The following is a 15370-nucleotide window of genomic DNA, read 5'->3' on the forward strand; positions in this document are numbered from 1 at the left end:
AAAGGTCAGAGAGACCCAGGGCCCAGCCGCGTCACGCTACTGAGGAGCCGTGTCTCCAGAAGCCGGCTAATTGCCTTGGGCCTCAGTTTCCCCGTCTGTGAGATGTGACCCATGACCTCCACCTCACGGAGGCGCCACGAGTGCTCAGTGAGACAAGTATGTTCGGATCACAAGTGGGGCCCTGGCTGCATGTCAGCCCTCCCCTCCTGCCTGGTTCGGGTTTCTGCTTGCCGTGGCCTCCCCTTTTCAGCCTCTCCTCCATCAGAGCGCAGCCTCACTGTCTCCTCCTCCAGGCAGTCATCTGGCATGCTCACATCTCTGCTCTTCTCATAGGCTCTGTTTGTCTGGTGTTGCGCACCTGGGTGTTGTTATTTACGCTCCCGGGACATGGCTTTCCCTTTCGGTAAAATGCGCGAGGCAAGAACCCTGGGGGGTTGAGGGTGGGGCCACCGTGGGCTTTAAGTAAACGCACATGAAGTCACCTGAAGAAGGCCTGGCAGCCCCAGCTGGTCCCCGGGCTCGCACCCTTCACTCGAGGCTATGCCTGCTCCGCACTTTGGCTCTAGCTGCCCTCTCTCCTGCCGAGACCGAGTCCAGGCCAGCCTTCTTCTCCCCAGCGCTGTTCCTACTTATCTCGTCCAGATCGGACCTCTCCGGGGCACTCACGGATTCGCTTTGTTAGAAGAAGAATCTCGGGCAGACGCCTGCTCTGCTCTCTGGAAGAAAGCTCTCCCGGCCCACTCCCTGCGGGCTCCCGGGCAACACACCTGGGCGGGTGGTGGGAACCAGGCGGCCTTGGCCTGGGCCCACCCCTGGTGTTCTAGCTGAACCAGCATGTCACCACCAGAGAACGAGGAGGGGTTCGGAGAGCCATGCACGGGGGACGTGGGTGGCCGTGGCCTCCAGATGCCAGGCTGGGGGCTCCCGATGAGCTTCCTAGAGGCGACCCGTCCTCAGTCCTGTGCGGCCAGTGGTCTCCTTGAGTTTGTGAGTGCCTCGAGGGCACAGCCCGCAGCGGAAAAGCCTCCGGGACACCTCGCCAGGCTCAGGTCCCTTCGCTTATTTACTCACCTGACAAACATTCAAGTTCCACCCCGTGCCCAGAGCTGCTCCCGGTGCTGGGACCCCGCGGCAAACAGGACCGGGAGCTGCTTCCGCGGGTGGAGCACGTGTTCTGACAGGCCAGGACCCACCCTCTTGCACACGTGCCCAATGCACACGCACACGCGTGCAGAGGCCAAGCCTCTCCGAGCTCACCCTCCCACCCACTAGCCAGCACGCTGGCCAGTGAGGAGCGAAGGCCATGGGGAGCCTCGGTGGCAGAAGCCCTTGGAGGGCTCTCCACAGGAGAAGGGACCTGCTCAGAGGAGGTCCTGCTGGCTGCTGGGTAGAGGGGGCTGCGAGGGACCCGGGGTGACATGAAGGACGCCGGGCTGGGGGGGCGAGGGGCAGGAGCGAAGCAGGACTTGGAGCACGTTTCAGATTCGGTCTTCAACACCAGCACCTGACATCTGGGTGGGAGGATGCCTTGCTGTGGGGCATCCTGTATGTCGCGGGTGCTTGGTGGCATCTCTGGCTCTACAGGCTAGGGGGCAGTAGAGGCTTCTAGTTGTGACGACCAAAAACGTCTCTGGATGGTTCCATGTGCCCCAGGTGGCAAAGGGCCCCCAAGGGTCCCCCGATGGAGCGTAGACCCAGCAGCACCTCGCGAGTGAATCTGGCGGGCAGGGGTGGCGTGGGATGGGAAGGCCACGACTGGACTAGTGTTTGAGCTTCCACTCTGGGTGGCAAACGACATCCCTGGAAGGACAACTGTCCACCGCCTGGTGCTCAGGTTGTTCCCTTGACCTCTGTGGGACTGGGAGGACCAGCCACATTTCATCCCAGCTGGACCTCTGAGGCTGCCCTCCAGAGTCCTCTTGGGCGGGCACACGCAGGCCCCGCCGGTCGCTGGCTGCTTGGAGGGTGCCGCTGTGTGCATGACGACCTGCTCTGCTCCATCCTGCCTGGCAGCGAAAACGAAACAAGATAAGCCACACACCGAGGGAGGCAAAGGGCTGGCAGCCATCGCAGGCCACTCTTCGCCCTTCCCAGCAGCGAGAGGGATAGCTCAGCCCTGTCTACGTGGAGTCAACCAGCCCAGAGTAAAGTTCAGGGCCAGCCCGGGGGCCAGAGACTAGGCTACCGCGGGGACCCTTCGCTTTTCTCCGAAACACCTTCCCTTTGCCTGCATGGCAGCTGAAAGGCCCTTAACTTCCAGGAGGCTGCAGGGGACTGCGGAGTCTGAGGGCGGGGCACTGGCACTCCGCTGGCGGGAGCCGGGCCTGGAGGGAGGAGGCCAGACGGGGAGTCCGGATACGGAGCCCATCAGGAGGGGCGCGACAGGGCGTGGGGGAGGGGGGCGGCGGATAGAGCCGTGGGCGCCCGGGGACAGTGTTCCCCAAAGGAGCAAGAGGCGGCAAAGGCAAACTCTGCCAAGGCTGATCCTTGGCTTTCAGAAATTGTTTTTGTTGCCGCTGTTGTTTCAATTCTTTGGGGGGCTAAATCCCTCCACAGCGTTGAGTTTTGGGGGCTGGGTGTTTCTGAATGTTCCCATTAGGAAGCCTCCCCCAAGGCAGAAGGAGGTTGCTGGCACGAAAAGTGGGACAGTCCTGAAGCTGACGCCACAGGCAGCCATCAGGATGTGGGGAAAACACCTATTTCGGGAGGAAAACTCTTGAGATTTGGGCAGAATTTCTTCTGGGATCTTTTATTCCAGTGCAAGGGGACCATTCGCCCTTGCATGGCGTCCTCACCCGTGGCTCGTGCCCCCTGCCCTTGGGGGTGGGGGAAAGAACGTAAGCGTCCCAGGCAGGGCCACTGTGTGCCTAGGGTCTGGGCGACTCCCACCCCCAGCAGGTGCTCAGTGCTGGTAGATGAATGAATGAATGAATGAATGACGAACCACGACTTTATCCCAGGTACTGTTTGCGTGGGTTCTGATTCAAAGCATGAAGTGTTTCAAGAAAAAGAAAGTGACTTTAAGTGGAGAGTCGTGCGTGATCTGTGGAGGCTGTTCAGGGTCCGGTGTGCCCAGTGAACATTGAGGAACAGTCGTTGCCGTGCTGGGAAGGGACGCAAACGAGGCCAGGCACACGCAGAAACGGGCATTGTCTTTATTCATACACACCTGCTCCCAAACTACAGTTAATGTCTCTAACAAAGCATGTCATGCAGATGAGGACTCGAGGGTATACAAGTTGAAGAGAGCAATGCAGCAGTTTATACATCCATCTCTCTGCTGTGGAACCAGTGCCACTCGACCGTCGAGCGGCCCCCACTTTGTCAGCAGGTGGTCACACAGAAGGAAAGACCTTCATTTCCGTGTCTTCCTCCAGACACACTGAGATCTTACATGATGTTTTTCGACTTATGGTTTAACATGGTATGTCCTTCACACACAAAAAACCATGTAGCAAAAGCAGCGATTTCAAACGTTTCTGTCTATAAAAGGTATTTGGAAAGACCCTACTAGCAGGGACAGGAGGTTAATTTTTAAAACCTTTAGACTGCCTTCATGAATGATTTTGAATTCTCCACTGAGCCAACCCTTCAAGAAAATAATCACATTCTTCCAGGAGGAATATCAACACACATCTACAATCACAGGATTAGATACTCCTAAAGTTAAGCAGAGGAGACAAAGACAGTTGTTTAATCGGAAAATGCAAGCTGCTTTTGTCTTATTTTAGAAAAAAAGGCTCCAGAAAGAGGACTTGATTCCTATTTTCTGAGAAGTCGGGTTCTGTCTACTCACATAGGCGGGAAGATGCCAACAGGCATGCTTGCTGGCACCTCTTATTTCTCGGGATATGGAAGTACTTCTGAACTGCCCAGTGGGCAAATCCTCACAGGTATCTCTGAATCTTCACCCAGTGTGAGAGACCTAGGAACCAGAGGGCTCAGGGGACAGAGCTGAGCAAGCGTCCCCCTCCTCCTGCCAAAAGGGGATCACAGAGCCTCACAGAGGAAGGGGGTCCCAGAGACCCCTGAGAGTGCTATACGAGGACTACATCTGGGTAGTGGACGACAAGGCCATCTTTCCTACAGCTTTAAAGTTTCTAGCACTTCAGCAGCTGTCCCCAGTGTTTATTAAAAACTCACCGAGCACCAGCCTGCCAGCAAGTTCCACCTGAACTTGTAGTGGTTCTGATGTGGACACCGCACCTGACTGGTATGGGGAAATCCTGCAGCAGGGATGCAGGCCAGGGGCGCTCCAGTCGACCCAGACTGAGTCCATAGGCTCCTGGTGATTGGAATCATATGCAATTGTCAGTAGCTTGATTTTAAAAACTCATTTTTAAAGAATAATTGAGTTATTAAAGTTCTCTATAAAAAGTACAAATGGCCCAGTATATTCAGTGTTCTATCAGAATCAACAAATTAATTTCTTCCTTAAGGTTAATAAAAAGTCTTTGGAATTTGTGGGCTTTGTGTAGGGTCACTGTAAGGCTGTTTGATGGCTGAGTGCACCCTACACAGGTATTAAGTGACACACGATCACAGAGATGAGAGGCACAGGGATCACAAACATTCACGCCTTTAGCCTTCCCAAAGATTCCCTGACCTTACGGAACTGACAACGTTGTGGCTGACATCACTTCTAGATGACCGCCTTCATCCACGCCTGACACAGGGAACCTCTGCCGACTTTCTGGGTCTTCTAACAGCAGAATTACATGGCATTCTGAGATTTACTGTGTCATCCCAAAGGAGAGAGGACAGGAATGTTGACTGGCCAGCACGTTTCAGAAAACAGCGCCCAAGCAGCACGAGGAAACTGATTTTTTAAAAACACCTTCCAACAGTCTTTGTCAAACTGGTGTGCAGCCACTGACGAGAGCCCGCCTCCTTCCTGATGGCTGTCATGCCTACTGCTGTCCTTCTAACTCTTAAGATCGCGGTTCTGGGCCCCTGGCTCGGCGTCTGTTTCATGATCATGACCGTTTGGTGTGTTTGGTGGGGGAACAGGCACTCCTGCCCTGGTTGGGTCATAAACAAACAGGAGGTGGTGTGACATGCACACGCTAGAAACAGGTGACCTCCTAAGATCAGGGTGAGAAAAGTGACTGTCAGATGGTGTCATCTTTGTGACTCTCACCTTTTCCCCTTTTCAGTACTAAGAAAACAAATCCCTGCAAAAACCTCACATCTCCTCTGCCAAGTGGACGAGGTGCTGGTTGTGTTTGCGTCCTCCCCACCCATCCTGCACTACCACACATCTCGGCAGGAAGCCACAGGGGAACACGGACGGGAACCTACTGGCTTCCAGGGGCCTCAGGATGGGGTGGCTCTCCCGAGAGACGGCTGGCTCTCTCAAGGTAGGCAGGGGAAAGGGCTTCTAGCAGCTGGTGGGGATGTTGCTGGCATTTGGGGGCTGTTTTAAGAGGAACAGACCGTGTCCCTTGCAAAACCACTCTTGAGGACCTGCAGACGGCGACTTCCGCCAGCACCAACCTCTAGCAGAAAGCCGCTGATGATGGCACCACCGCCTCTGCCTCCGACTGTAGCATCTTCCTGGAGGCACGAAGCCCATGACTCTCCAGCTCCTTCCTGACCTCAGCCTCCCTCTCCCTTCTCAGCATGCCAGTGGGGGCTTCCTGGGGCCTGCGCCCTCATTCCAGCAAGTCTCCATGCTCTAAGGACTTGGCTCAGAGGTCCTCGACAGCTGCCTGCTGGTCGCCCTCATCTTGGTCTTTCAGCATCTTTCCACCCAGTAACTCAGGTGAGCTTCCAAATGGCTCTCGACCCCTGATCTTCCATCGAAATTCCTGATATGAAAGCCTGATGTATCCCACAGATTTGCCGCGCCAGGCCTGGGGTCGGGGAGAACTCAGAGCTAGAGAGCAATCATCTGGGCCCCTGGGCTTCGCGGTCAGCTTCTGAGGGAGCTCCTGCCTGGATGCGGCCTCCCATTAGCTTCTGAGGGCTGCGGCTGGCAGCACACGCCAGCAGCTTCCTTTCAGCTGGGCACCTGGTGGCTTTCATTGCAAAGCCAGGCAGTGGGCTGCCAGCCCATGGCCTGCAGCCCCAGAGGGAAGTTCTGCTGAGCAGCGGCCACCTTCCGAGGGGAAATTACGGCAGGGCAACTCGAGCGGCCTTTTGTGGTCACAGCGCGACAGCCCACGGAGACTTGGACAGTCTAGATGCTGCCGGGTGGCCTAGACCCCCACGGGTCCCCCAAAACACAGGCAGTGCTTGGTCCTTCCTAAAGGGTCCCCCAGGGACTCGCCTCCCCGTCAGCCTCGGACACAGCTGCTGCAGCGCACAGGGGCCCTCCTGCTGACACTTCACACAACGGCCACAGAGTGGGGCAGGGCCACAGGACTTTAGACACCAATTCTGTGGGTACCAGTGGTTCGTGGTTATTCACACGACTTAGTCTGTCCGCCACGCCTGCCTGGGGCTGCTCGGGTCTTTAAAGCCACGAGCCTTCACCAAAATCCAGCTCTCAGCAGCGTGTGCAACGGCCACATCATGGTCACACTGCATCAGGCCCTCATTCTCACTGCTTCCCCGGAGTGTGACCTCGAGTCTGCCATCCCCCAGGCGGTGTGCTGGGCCCACGGCCAGGGCATTTTCTTTAAAAGCGTTGTCACGCATTCTGAAATGATACAAGGCAGCTGAGGCGGCGAGTATGTTTTCTAGAGCAGTGTCAACCTGGAACCATGTGCTGGCTGTGAGGCGAAGCACGAGCCTGCTGCTTGCTTAGGACAGGCAGGCAGCGTGGGGTGCTGGGTGCATGGTCCCTAGCCCCACGTATTCTGTGTGGGATTGTCTTGGGGCCACTCCCTCCATTCCAGGGCAGGGCGACTGGCCCGCTTGTCTCCTAGGCTCTTCCTATCAGCTGCTCCCTCAGTTTCCCATGGGGTTAGATGAGGACACCTGGTCGGAACACACCCTGAATGTGTGCAGACCACAGGACTGCAGGGAGGGAGAAGCCAGGCCCCTCTGGAGTTCTGATGTCTACTGCAGCAGATGACAGGAGAAATAGCTCTGGTCTGGCCTGGTCCAGCCCTACTCCTCTCTCCCCTCCTCGGGGCTTTACAGGACTATAGGACAGCCCAGGCCTCTCACCTCAAAGCCCCTTCAGTGGTTGTGTGTTGTGTGGACTTCAGGCAACAGCCCGAGGGGGATGCTTTTGAGAGAACAGAGCTGCACTGTGTGACCTTTCCTTTCTGCTACAGAACCTGGCTCCTCTGAGGACCTGGCACTGGGAGGCGGGGGCGTCTCGCCAAGGAAGTGCTCCTCACAAGACCAGAAAGGCCAGTTCTAGCGATGGCCGGAAGGAAGCCTGCAGCCTCTGCAAAGTGCCTGCTGGCACGGCTGAGCTCAGGGGCTGCTTGTGTGTGTGGGAGCGCGCGGCAGCCGCGCAGGGAGGGCAAGATAGACTGCGTGACTCTGGCACATCCCGGGACACAGCACGAAGGGAGGCTCCTTGTCCCTCCCACCCCGGAGTCACCACCAGCCTCAAGGCCGAGAGGAAGAACAAAACAAACAGAGCACACGGAGTTCAGCCCAGGCGCTGGGAGGACGGCACACGTGCACAAACACACGAGGCATTCTGGAGTCAGACACTTCCTGCTGTCCCAAGATGAAGAGCGGCAGGGGATCCCGAAAGGAAGACGGCACTGAGAAGCGGAGAGAGTCTCGTCTCAAAAACGACTCCCACAATCAAAACTGCTGTCTGCAGGCAGAATCAAGTACATATATACATATATACACACTATGTAGTAAAAGCCTAATTGCTCCTGTAAAGTAGCCATTCACTTTGAAATTAGATCTGCATTAAGAAAGTGATGTGTCTGACACAGTGCCAGTGTGCGGGGAGAGGGGAGGGGAGAGAGCACGGGAGCAGAGAATTAAGCTAAAGCTTAATCATAAAAGCAGATCAGAAACAAAGACCGTCACAAACGTAGCACGGCTGTGTTTTATAAACTAATTATCATACTCTCTTTGCACTTGATGTGGCTATATCAATAATATAGATTCACTTGTTATGAAGGTTTATTATAAACATGCAAAATAAATTGCATGATGCATTTGCAAAACATATTAAACTCCTTCTAGCGATAAGACATCTTTGAGCCGCTTTGCACCTGCGTGTCCTGATGCCACAGCTCCAGGTGTGTCATTCCACACAGATTATATTGTTCTCATCCCTAAGTGGCCGTCAAGGGCGGGAGAAGGAAGACAAGTCAGTGGGGGCTGATGTGAGAATCGACACTTCGGTTAAGTCACTGTACATCAGACTTTCAGAAACGACACGCAGCCTATTAAATAAATAAGTACAAAAGGGGGCAGGGCACACACTTCAGCGTCCTGGGAAGGGGAACAACGCAGGGAGCAAAGTCTCGGTCGGGGTGGGTTGGCTGACAACACTCGTGAGTAGTGGCATGATGACTGATGGCACCCTGGATCGAAGAATAATCTCCCCGAGATCGAAACGAACACACACACGGGTCTGTCCTTGATCTGAAACGGCTTCACATGCTCGTGTAGCGAAGTCCTTAGACAATTTGGCCTCTTAAAAAGAATGCAAGCGTCAAGACAGTTACCAGCCAAGGAGGGTGCCAGATGACAGACCCACCCAATGCCCATCTGAGGACCTGATGTGTCTTTCTTTTTTAAAAACTGGTAACCACCGGACTGTGGTTGGATGACGACGTGTCAATGCTTGGGAACAGTAATTGGGCTCATCCTGGCCTCTTGGAGTCTAGGGACTGTTTCCATCGAGGCAGAGAACAGAAGCAGCGGGGACTTGGGTACTTCGAAGCCTCCCCCACCCCAGCCTCTCCTTGCTCACTCTGGGCTCTGTGTTCTTTCATTCCAAAGATGTCCTGGGAGATGTTTCCAGCCCTCTAGGCTGTGTGGGCCAGCTTTTGCGTCTCTGACTGGGGACTCCCATGGTGAAAATCCCCAGACAGAGGATATGGAAGATATGTCAAATCGTACCAAAAAGGGGCAAGAGTCTGCTTTCTAGGAAGGGTTAGCCTACCGCCAAATGTGACTTCTACATAATTAAACTGGACACTGTACATCACGTATCATCTTCCACTAAGATAATGTTCTTGGATGTAAGAGAGAAGACCCTGAACAGTGACCATGTTTGGACTAATAACCCTACAATTTTCAGGCCTCGATGTACAGCAAGACACAAGGCCGTGGCCTTAAAATTTTAGGGTTAAGGATCGTTTCCCACCGCTGGGAGGGCTGGGGGCTAGGGCGGCGTTTGTTCTCGCTGGTGAGGTTCATACTGCACTCTGTAGGATGGGGTGCACAAACTGGGGGTTGACATACGAGAACCCTTCAAAGTCAGACTGGTCTATATTTGCGATGACTAGCTGATCGGGCGGCGTCAAGATGGGCTGTCCGCGTGTGAAGAACTTGTCAAAGTTTTCTGCGCCTTTGCCACACTGTGGAGGAAAGAGACAAAGGAGTAGAAGTCAGTAAATATTACAGGGCACGGGGGCAGCGCCCTGAGAGCCTCTGTGGGAGGGGTGCAGTCTGGGGAAATCGGGCTGGGTGGGCAGGGAAGCCTCGGGGGACTTGCGGGCCCACTGGATCCAAAAGCCAGGCACAGCGGACGCTGGCGAGCCACGCCCTGGGAGTCTTCAGACGCTCCCGAGTGGAAACCCGAGGCGGCAGACATGTCGGCAGTAAGCAGCAACAGGCTGGCTGTCTCTTCTCCCCCACCTCCCAAGCAAGCATGGCTGTGAGCACACACGTAGCACGGCTCCACAGCGACAGGCTGGGGTGCCAGCGGGCAGTTACCCCTGAACCAGGAGGGCGAGGTGACTGCCTGCTTCTGGCTCTTTGCCACGGTATTTGTAATAAAGTAAAAGCTGTGTTATCGTTGCCTTCCAACTGGGATGTTCCAGAAACTCTAGCCCCTAAATCAAGCTTCCAGCAACATGGGGCAGGTGTGGTGGCCAGGTTGAGAGCTCCATGCCTGGGCCCACCTGGAATTCAGCGCACCTAGACAGAGCCAGCCAACCTGCAGGCAGGGTGAGTGCTGCTCACCTGTGGGGAGGCCTCAGACTGGAGGAGGTGTGCACCAGTGCCTGGGGAAGCGGGGCAAAGCCTGCTGTCTTGGATGTCCCTCCCCTCCAGGGTCCTGTGCAGGTGGGCCACAGGCAGAGCTGCCCTGTCAGGGTCTCTGAGACCCACAGATGCCCAAGCAGGCCTGACCCCAAACGGGGAAAAGCGATGTCCTCCCCAGTCTTCCTGCTGCCCAGAGGGCTGTGGCATGTTGAAGTCCCCAGAAGCCCAGGGCGACTCTGAACAGGGGAAGCTGGGGGTTCCACTGGGGACAGTGATAATGCTTTCCAACAGGTGGCAGCCCACTGTCCTCTGGCTTGTGGGTAGTATCACAAAAGCAACAGGAGCAATTCCTCAGATCTTTGAGAGAGAACGGTTCTAGGTGGGCTGTGAGGTGGCGTCCACCCGATTTCCTCATATGTGAAGTGTGGAGATCATCACACCATGTGACAGGGCTGTCACAGGGCTGACACGCAGAGTTTCACACAGAGCCCTGCATGGCGAGAGTCCAGCATGCGGTGTTGGTGTTTTCAAGAGGGCAAGATGGCCTCACAGGCTGTGCTTCTCACCGCCTCTTTCCCATGCTTTCTCTATCTTCTAGAAGGTCTGCTGGAGAATCCAGTTTTTTTGTTTTTGTTTTTGTTTTTTTTGAGTTGGAGTCTCACTCTGTCGCCCAGACTGAAGTGCAGTGGCCGCTCCCGGCTACCGCAGCCTCGACCTGCTGGGCTCCGGCGATCCTTCCGCCTCAGCCTTCCGAGTAGCCGGAATTACAGGCACACGCTACCATGCCCGGCTGATTTTTTTATTTATTGTAGAGATGAGGTCTCGCTGCCCAGGCAGATTCATTACACTTGTCCCACTTTCTTTTCCTCCAATAAAACCCGCTCCTAAGTGCCTGCTGAGGTGGAAAGCAAGCCACAAGTTCAGAGTAAGGTCTTTACAACACAGCCTTCCTCCTGGGCTGACTTCCATGTGAATGAGAACCCTCTGCCCCAGGAGGGTCACAGGCAGCGACTGATGGGCCTGTGATGGGAGGGACAGGACAAGAGGCAGGCACCTGACTGTTGACCTTTAAAGTCACTTGTGGAGAGGCCAGCTCATCACCTGGGTCCCATCTCCTGCACGCAGGACAGCAGAGCTTCTACTCACACTCAACGTCTCCATGGGGCACTTCCTTGGAAGAGTACCAAGTGCTTCAGAGCCAAGGTCAGCGCAGGCACAGCCTGACACACCACCCTACACGCACAGGCCATTCCCAAGCATCAAAAAAAGCCTCTTGGAAACAATAAACAAGTGCACGCTGTTTCTTCCTAGGCATTAATCAGGAGTCTGTGCTTGATTATCAGCTCAACCAGCAGAATCCACCTTCCGTGGGGTACCACGTTCAGATGCTGCTGTGATGGTGGAAACAGCCAAAGAAATAGCCCTCCTTTGATATTCAAGTGCTTCTCAGTCAGGGGCGATTTTGCCCCTGAGGGAACCCACTTTGGGGGGCCAATACCTGGGCAGGGCAAGTCTGGCACCCGGGGGGCAGAGCTCAGGGGCAGTGTGGAACATCCTATATTGCACGAGGCAGCCTCTCCCTGTGGCCCCCGCCCAAAGACTGTTGGCTCAAAACGTCAGCAGTGCTGCTGTTGGAAGACTCGAGAACATGCCAAGACTGTCAGGTGAGGCCGAGTAGGCCCTGGGTGCAGTGTGAGGGCAGGGTGGGCGCTAAACCAGGAAGCCGGACAGGAATAGCCAATGCAAAAGCAGAGGACAGGAAGTCTGGAAGCCCAGAAGCCCAAAGCAAAAGCACTGTGGACCTGGGTGCTGCTGGGTGGGGTCAGCTGTGGGGAGCACGCCCTGCTGGAGCCCAGTTCATCCACATCCACTGCCTGGAAGATTCTGAGTGCATCTACTGCCAGGGTTCCCAGGAGCTGGGACATGTGCTCCCATGGCAAGAGAACATCTGTACTTTTCCTGACAGTCACTAACCACGCAAAGATAAGCAAGGCAAAATTTCTGGGGGAAATATAGTAGAATGTGAGCCCCTCAAAGGAAGAGCCAGGCCAGCTGAGGCAAAATGTCCTGTCTCCTCTGGCCGGGTGTTGGGCGAGCGCTCAACGTGCCAGCCTGTTCTGCGAAGAATACACAGGTCTGACCCTTCCCTTTGAGCATAATTTTTAAGGTATTCATAAATCACCTTCTAATGGAAAGCTTCCAGAAGCCACAGATTTACTGCCAAAATAATAAAAAATAAACGAAGAGCAAATTAAAGAGACTCCCAAGATCTCAAAGGGAACCACAGAGACACCCATGCTGAGCAGTCTGGGGAAGGGGCTCCAGGACATCAAAGTCTAAAGCTGGCGTCCGGGGAAGGGTCGCGCCCAAGGGCTTCCACTGCCACAACGCGGGTGCGTGGCCAGCGGGGCAAGAGCCTCCTTGGTCAAAGCCTCTCACAGTGACCACGCTGAAGGCCGCAGAGCAAGGGGAGGGGACGGAGCCCAGACCCGCCCAGCTGCGCCCCGCAGTTCACCCAGTGGGACGTGTGGCTGCTCACGCTGGAAACACCTTCCTTCTCTCTCGCTCTAAATCTCCCAGGAACTTTCCCTGATCTCAACGAGAGAGAAATCACATTTGGGCAGATGAAAGCTTTGCTTGCACCAGTTCACTTGGGTGAGGAGGCCAGAGGTTGGGACAGGCTGAGGGCAAAGAGCAAGGCTGAAGTGCTTAGTCGATGCCTCGGCAGTGGGACACAGAGACGTGGGCGTGTCTCAGCAGGCCCTGGGGCGGGGCGACCGGGAGGCTGGGCTGACCTGAGGGACACCTCACCCCACGGCTCAGAAGGGCCTTTCACTCTGAGGAAGATCACACCAGAAAGTTTTCTTCCCTCACGTGGGGGGGGGGGCACAGTTGTTTTCACCACAGGTTTGGCTTGGTGAGAAATAACACTTTTTTGCCACGCGGGGCTCTCAGTGCTTTAATAACCGGCCTTCTGCAGTTCTTTGCAAAATCAGGCCCAGAGATAGACCATCTTCTTGGAGTCGAATTTGAGAGGATCCTGAATGACCTGTTTCTGAAGATGTTTCTGTTCAGAAGGGCTACCGTCCTCGTCACCACTGCCACCTGCCAAGGAGGATGATGACACCAGAGCTCTGCCGAGTCTTGGGGACAAGACACACCGTAGATGCCTGACAGACGAGAGGCTCCTCCTACTACCAACAGCGCAACCTTACTCACAACCTTGAGTGTGACGGGCCAGGGGCCTTGGGCAGCATCTTGGATCTGAGCAGGGAGCGAGAGGCCCGGAGACGGAGGGCCGGGGGCGCCTCGAGGCACCTGTGGATGCCCGAGTGAGCAAGGGGAGGGTGAAGGCGGGCCGAGCCTTGCGGCAGGCGCCTTCCAACAGTGCGGGGATGCGGCAAGTTTCCCCCACAGCCGTCTGAAGGACAGTCGCTACAGCCCTCTGTGACCACAGGTGGGTTTGGACTGTCCGTGGCCTCTTGCTCCTCGGCCGCCCAATGACACGCAGCGGCCAGAACCATCACTTGCGCCTGTGAGCAGAGCCCCTGGATGGCTGTGCGCTGTCTATGCCTCTGGCCAGCAGAGGCTCCGGCCCTCTGGGATGTGACGTGCCACCACGCAACTGCTGTGGGGCAGAGATGCAGGGCAGAGGGCAGTGGGAGGAGCCCAGACCCGGACAGCGGCACGGGCGCCCAGAAGAGTTCCTCTGGTACCCCCGAGACCAGGCGAGGCCGTGTGTTCACTGGCAGTGTCGATGGCTGAGGGAAAGCAGGGGCAGGCGGACAGGAGCACTCGGCCGGAGAGCCAGACACAGGCGTAGTGTGAGGCAACTCCCCGCCTCTCTCCACGGAGGGAGACGGGCTGTGACCACCCACCTTCCGAGGCAGCTGTGGGAATCCAGGAGCTGTGGAACGCTGCCTCAGTGAGGAGGGTGACACACACAAGCGTGGCTGCCAAGTAAGCACCCGGCATGTGGAAGGCACGGGGTCGACACGCGAGGGAGGGAGGGATGCTCTGAATCGTCTGCCTCCCCTTTTCTTGCCTCTGGATTCAGAGATTCACTCCCTGGTCGCCGGTGACATTCCCACCCACATGGCTGGCTCATCAAGGAGTGAGATGAGTCTAGGAGAACTCAGGCCAGGTAAGGATGTTGTCACCCAGCAATGTACGGTGTGAGCTCCGGGGACCTGGGATTGGGCGGTGCCCCTCCCAGCCCTGTGTGGCCGGCAGTCTGCCCACAGTGCTCCACCCGCCGTGCTGGGCGGTGGGGCACAGTGGCTGCTCAGCTGCGACGCTGACCTGTGAGAGCCACGGGGTATGGGCGACATGTGTGCTGGTTTCGGCCCTGCCTTTACCGCCGAGTTTCAGGCATGTAGGACACAACCATGGGCACTCCGTAGGAAGTATGAGCGTGGAAACGTGAGTGGCTCGAAACACTGCTGTTAGAAAGCAAAACCAAACAAAGCCCAGAAGAGGAGGAAGACTGCAGAGTAAGTAAAGGGGAAAGGAGAGACAGATCAAGAGGGGAGATGGCCCAGAGGCCAGGCACGGCAGGATGCGCTTGCCTGAGGGGACCTGCCTTGCGTTTCCAGGCCCAGGGCGGGCGGAGCGGAACACGCGAGTGAGCGAATCTGGGTACAGCTCCCTGATGCGTGGTGGTGCACCAGTCTCGTTTACATGAGCTGCCAGCAGACACGGCTGGCATGTCTGGCTTGCGTTTCCCGGGAGGTGAGGTCCACACTATGGGACCATCCAGCGAGGGGTTTGGCTGTGGGTCTGCTCTTCCTGTGCAGCTCGGCATGCTCAGGACATGCTCCTCCGTGCATGACCAACACAATCAGGAGCACACGGTCAAGGTTAAAAGTGAGGTTAGTTTCTCATTAGTCACCCAAGGTTCTGGAAATGTGCTCACCGAAGACCGGGATGCCCACTGAAGCCAGTGCATTTTGGTACAGAAAGTCTGGAGGATAAGAATGGACAAAGGAGAGCATTTGGAGAAGAGTCAGTTCCTGGCCTGGAACTCAAGAGTCAGGAACGGCCACGTAAAGAATGCCGTAAGCTCACACGAGCCAACATGGAGATGCCTCCGGGGTGTGTCACCACGTGAAAGACACAAGGTATACAACGTGGCACGACGCTCATCTGTACGCGTGTTTGCACATGCAGGCAACTTTCTGAAGGTCGCAGAAAGATCAGGAAGCCTGAGACCGGTGGCTGGGGACACAACTTTTTATCTCGTCCCCCTGTTAGCCACCTATTCCACCATAAAGAGAGAGAACTTTAA

The 15370-nt window shown here is 56.0% G+C and overlaps 1 protein-coding gene across 1 annotated transcript in view; it reads right to left on the minus strand.

The window, feature by feature from the left end:
* Positions 1-8028: 8028 nt before the first annotated feature.
* PRKCA (protein kinase C alpha) overlaps positions 8029-15370 on the minus strand; it is a 468463-nt gene continuing 461121 nt past the window's right edge. Inside the window, exon 18 of the mRNA XM_008067537.1 lies at positions 8029-9455. Coding sequence (XP_008065728.1) covers positions 9291-9455 — 165 coding nt within the window. The 3' untranslated portion in view covers positions 8029-9290. The remainder of the gene's footprint in view (positions 9456-15370) is intronic.

Source organism: Carlito syrichta, unplaced genomic scaffold, assembly GCF_000164805.1.
Source record: "Carlito syrichta isolate Samal-C Ts95f unplaced genomic scaffold, Tarsius_syrichta-2.0.1 Scaffold309696, whole genome shotgun sequence".
NCBI classification, from domain to species: domain Eukaryota; kingdom Metazoa; phylum Chordata; class Mammalia; order Primates; family Tarsiidae; genus Carlito; species Carlito syrichta.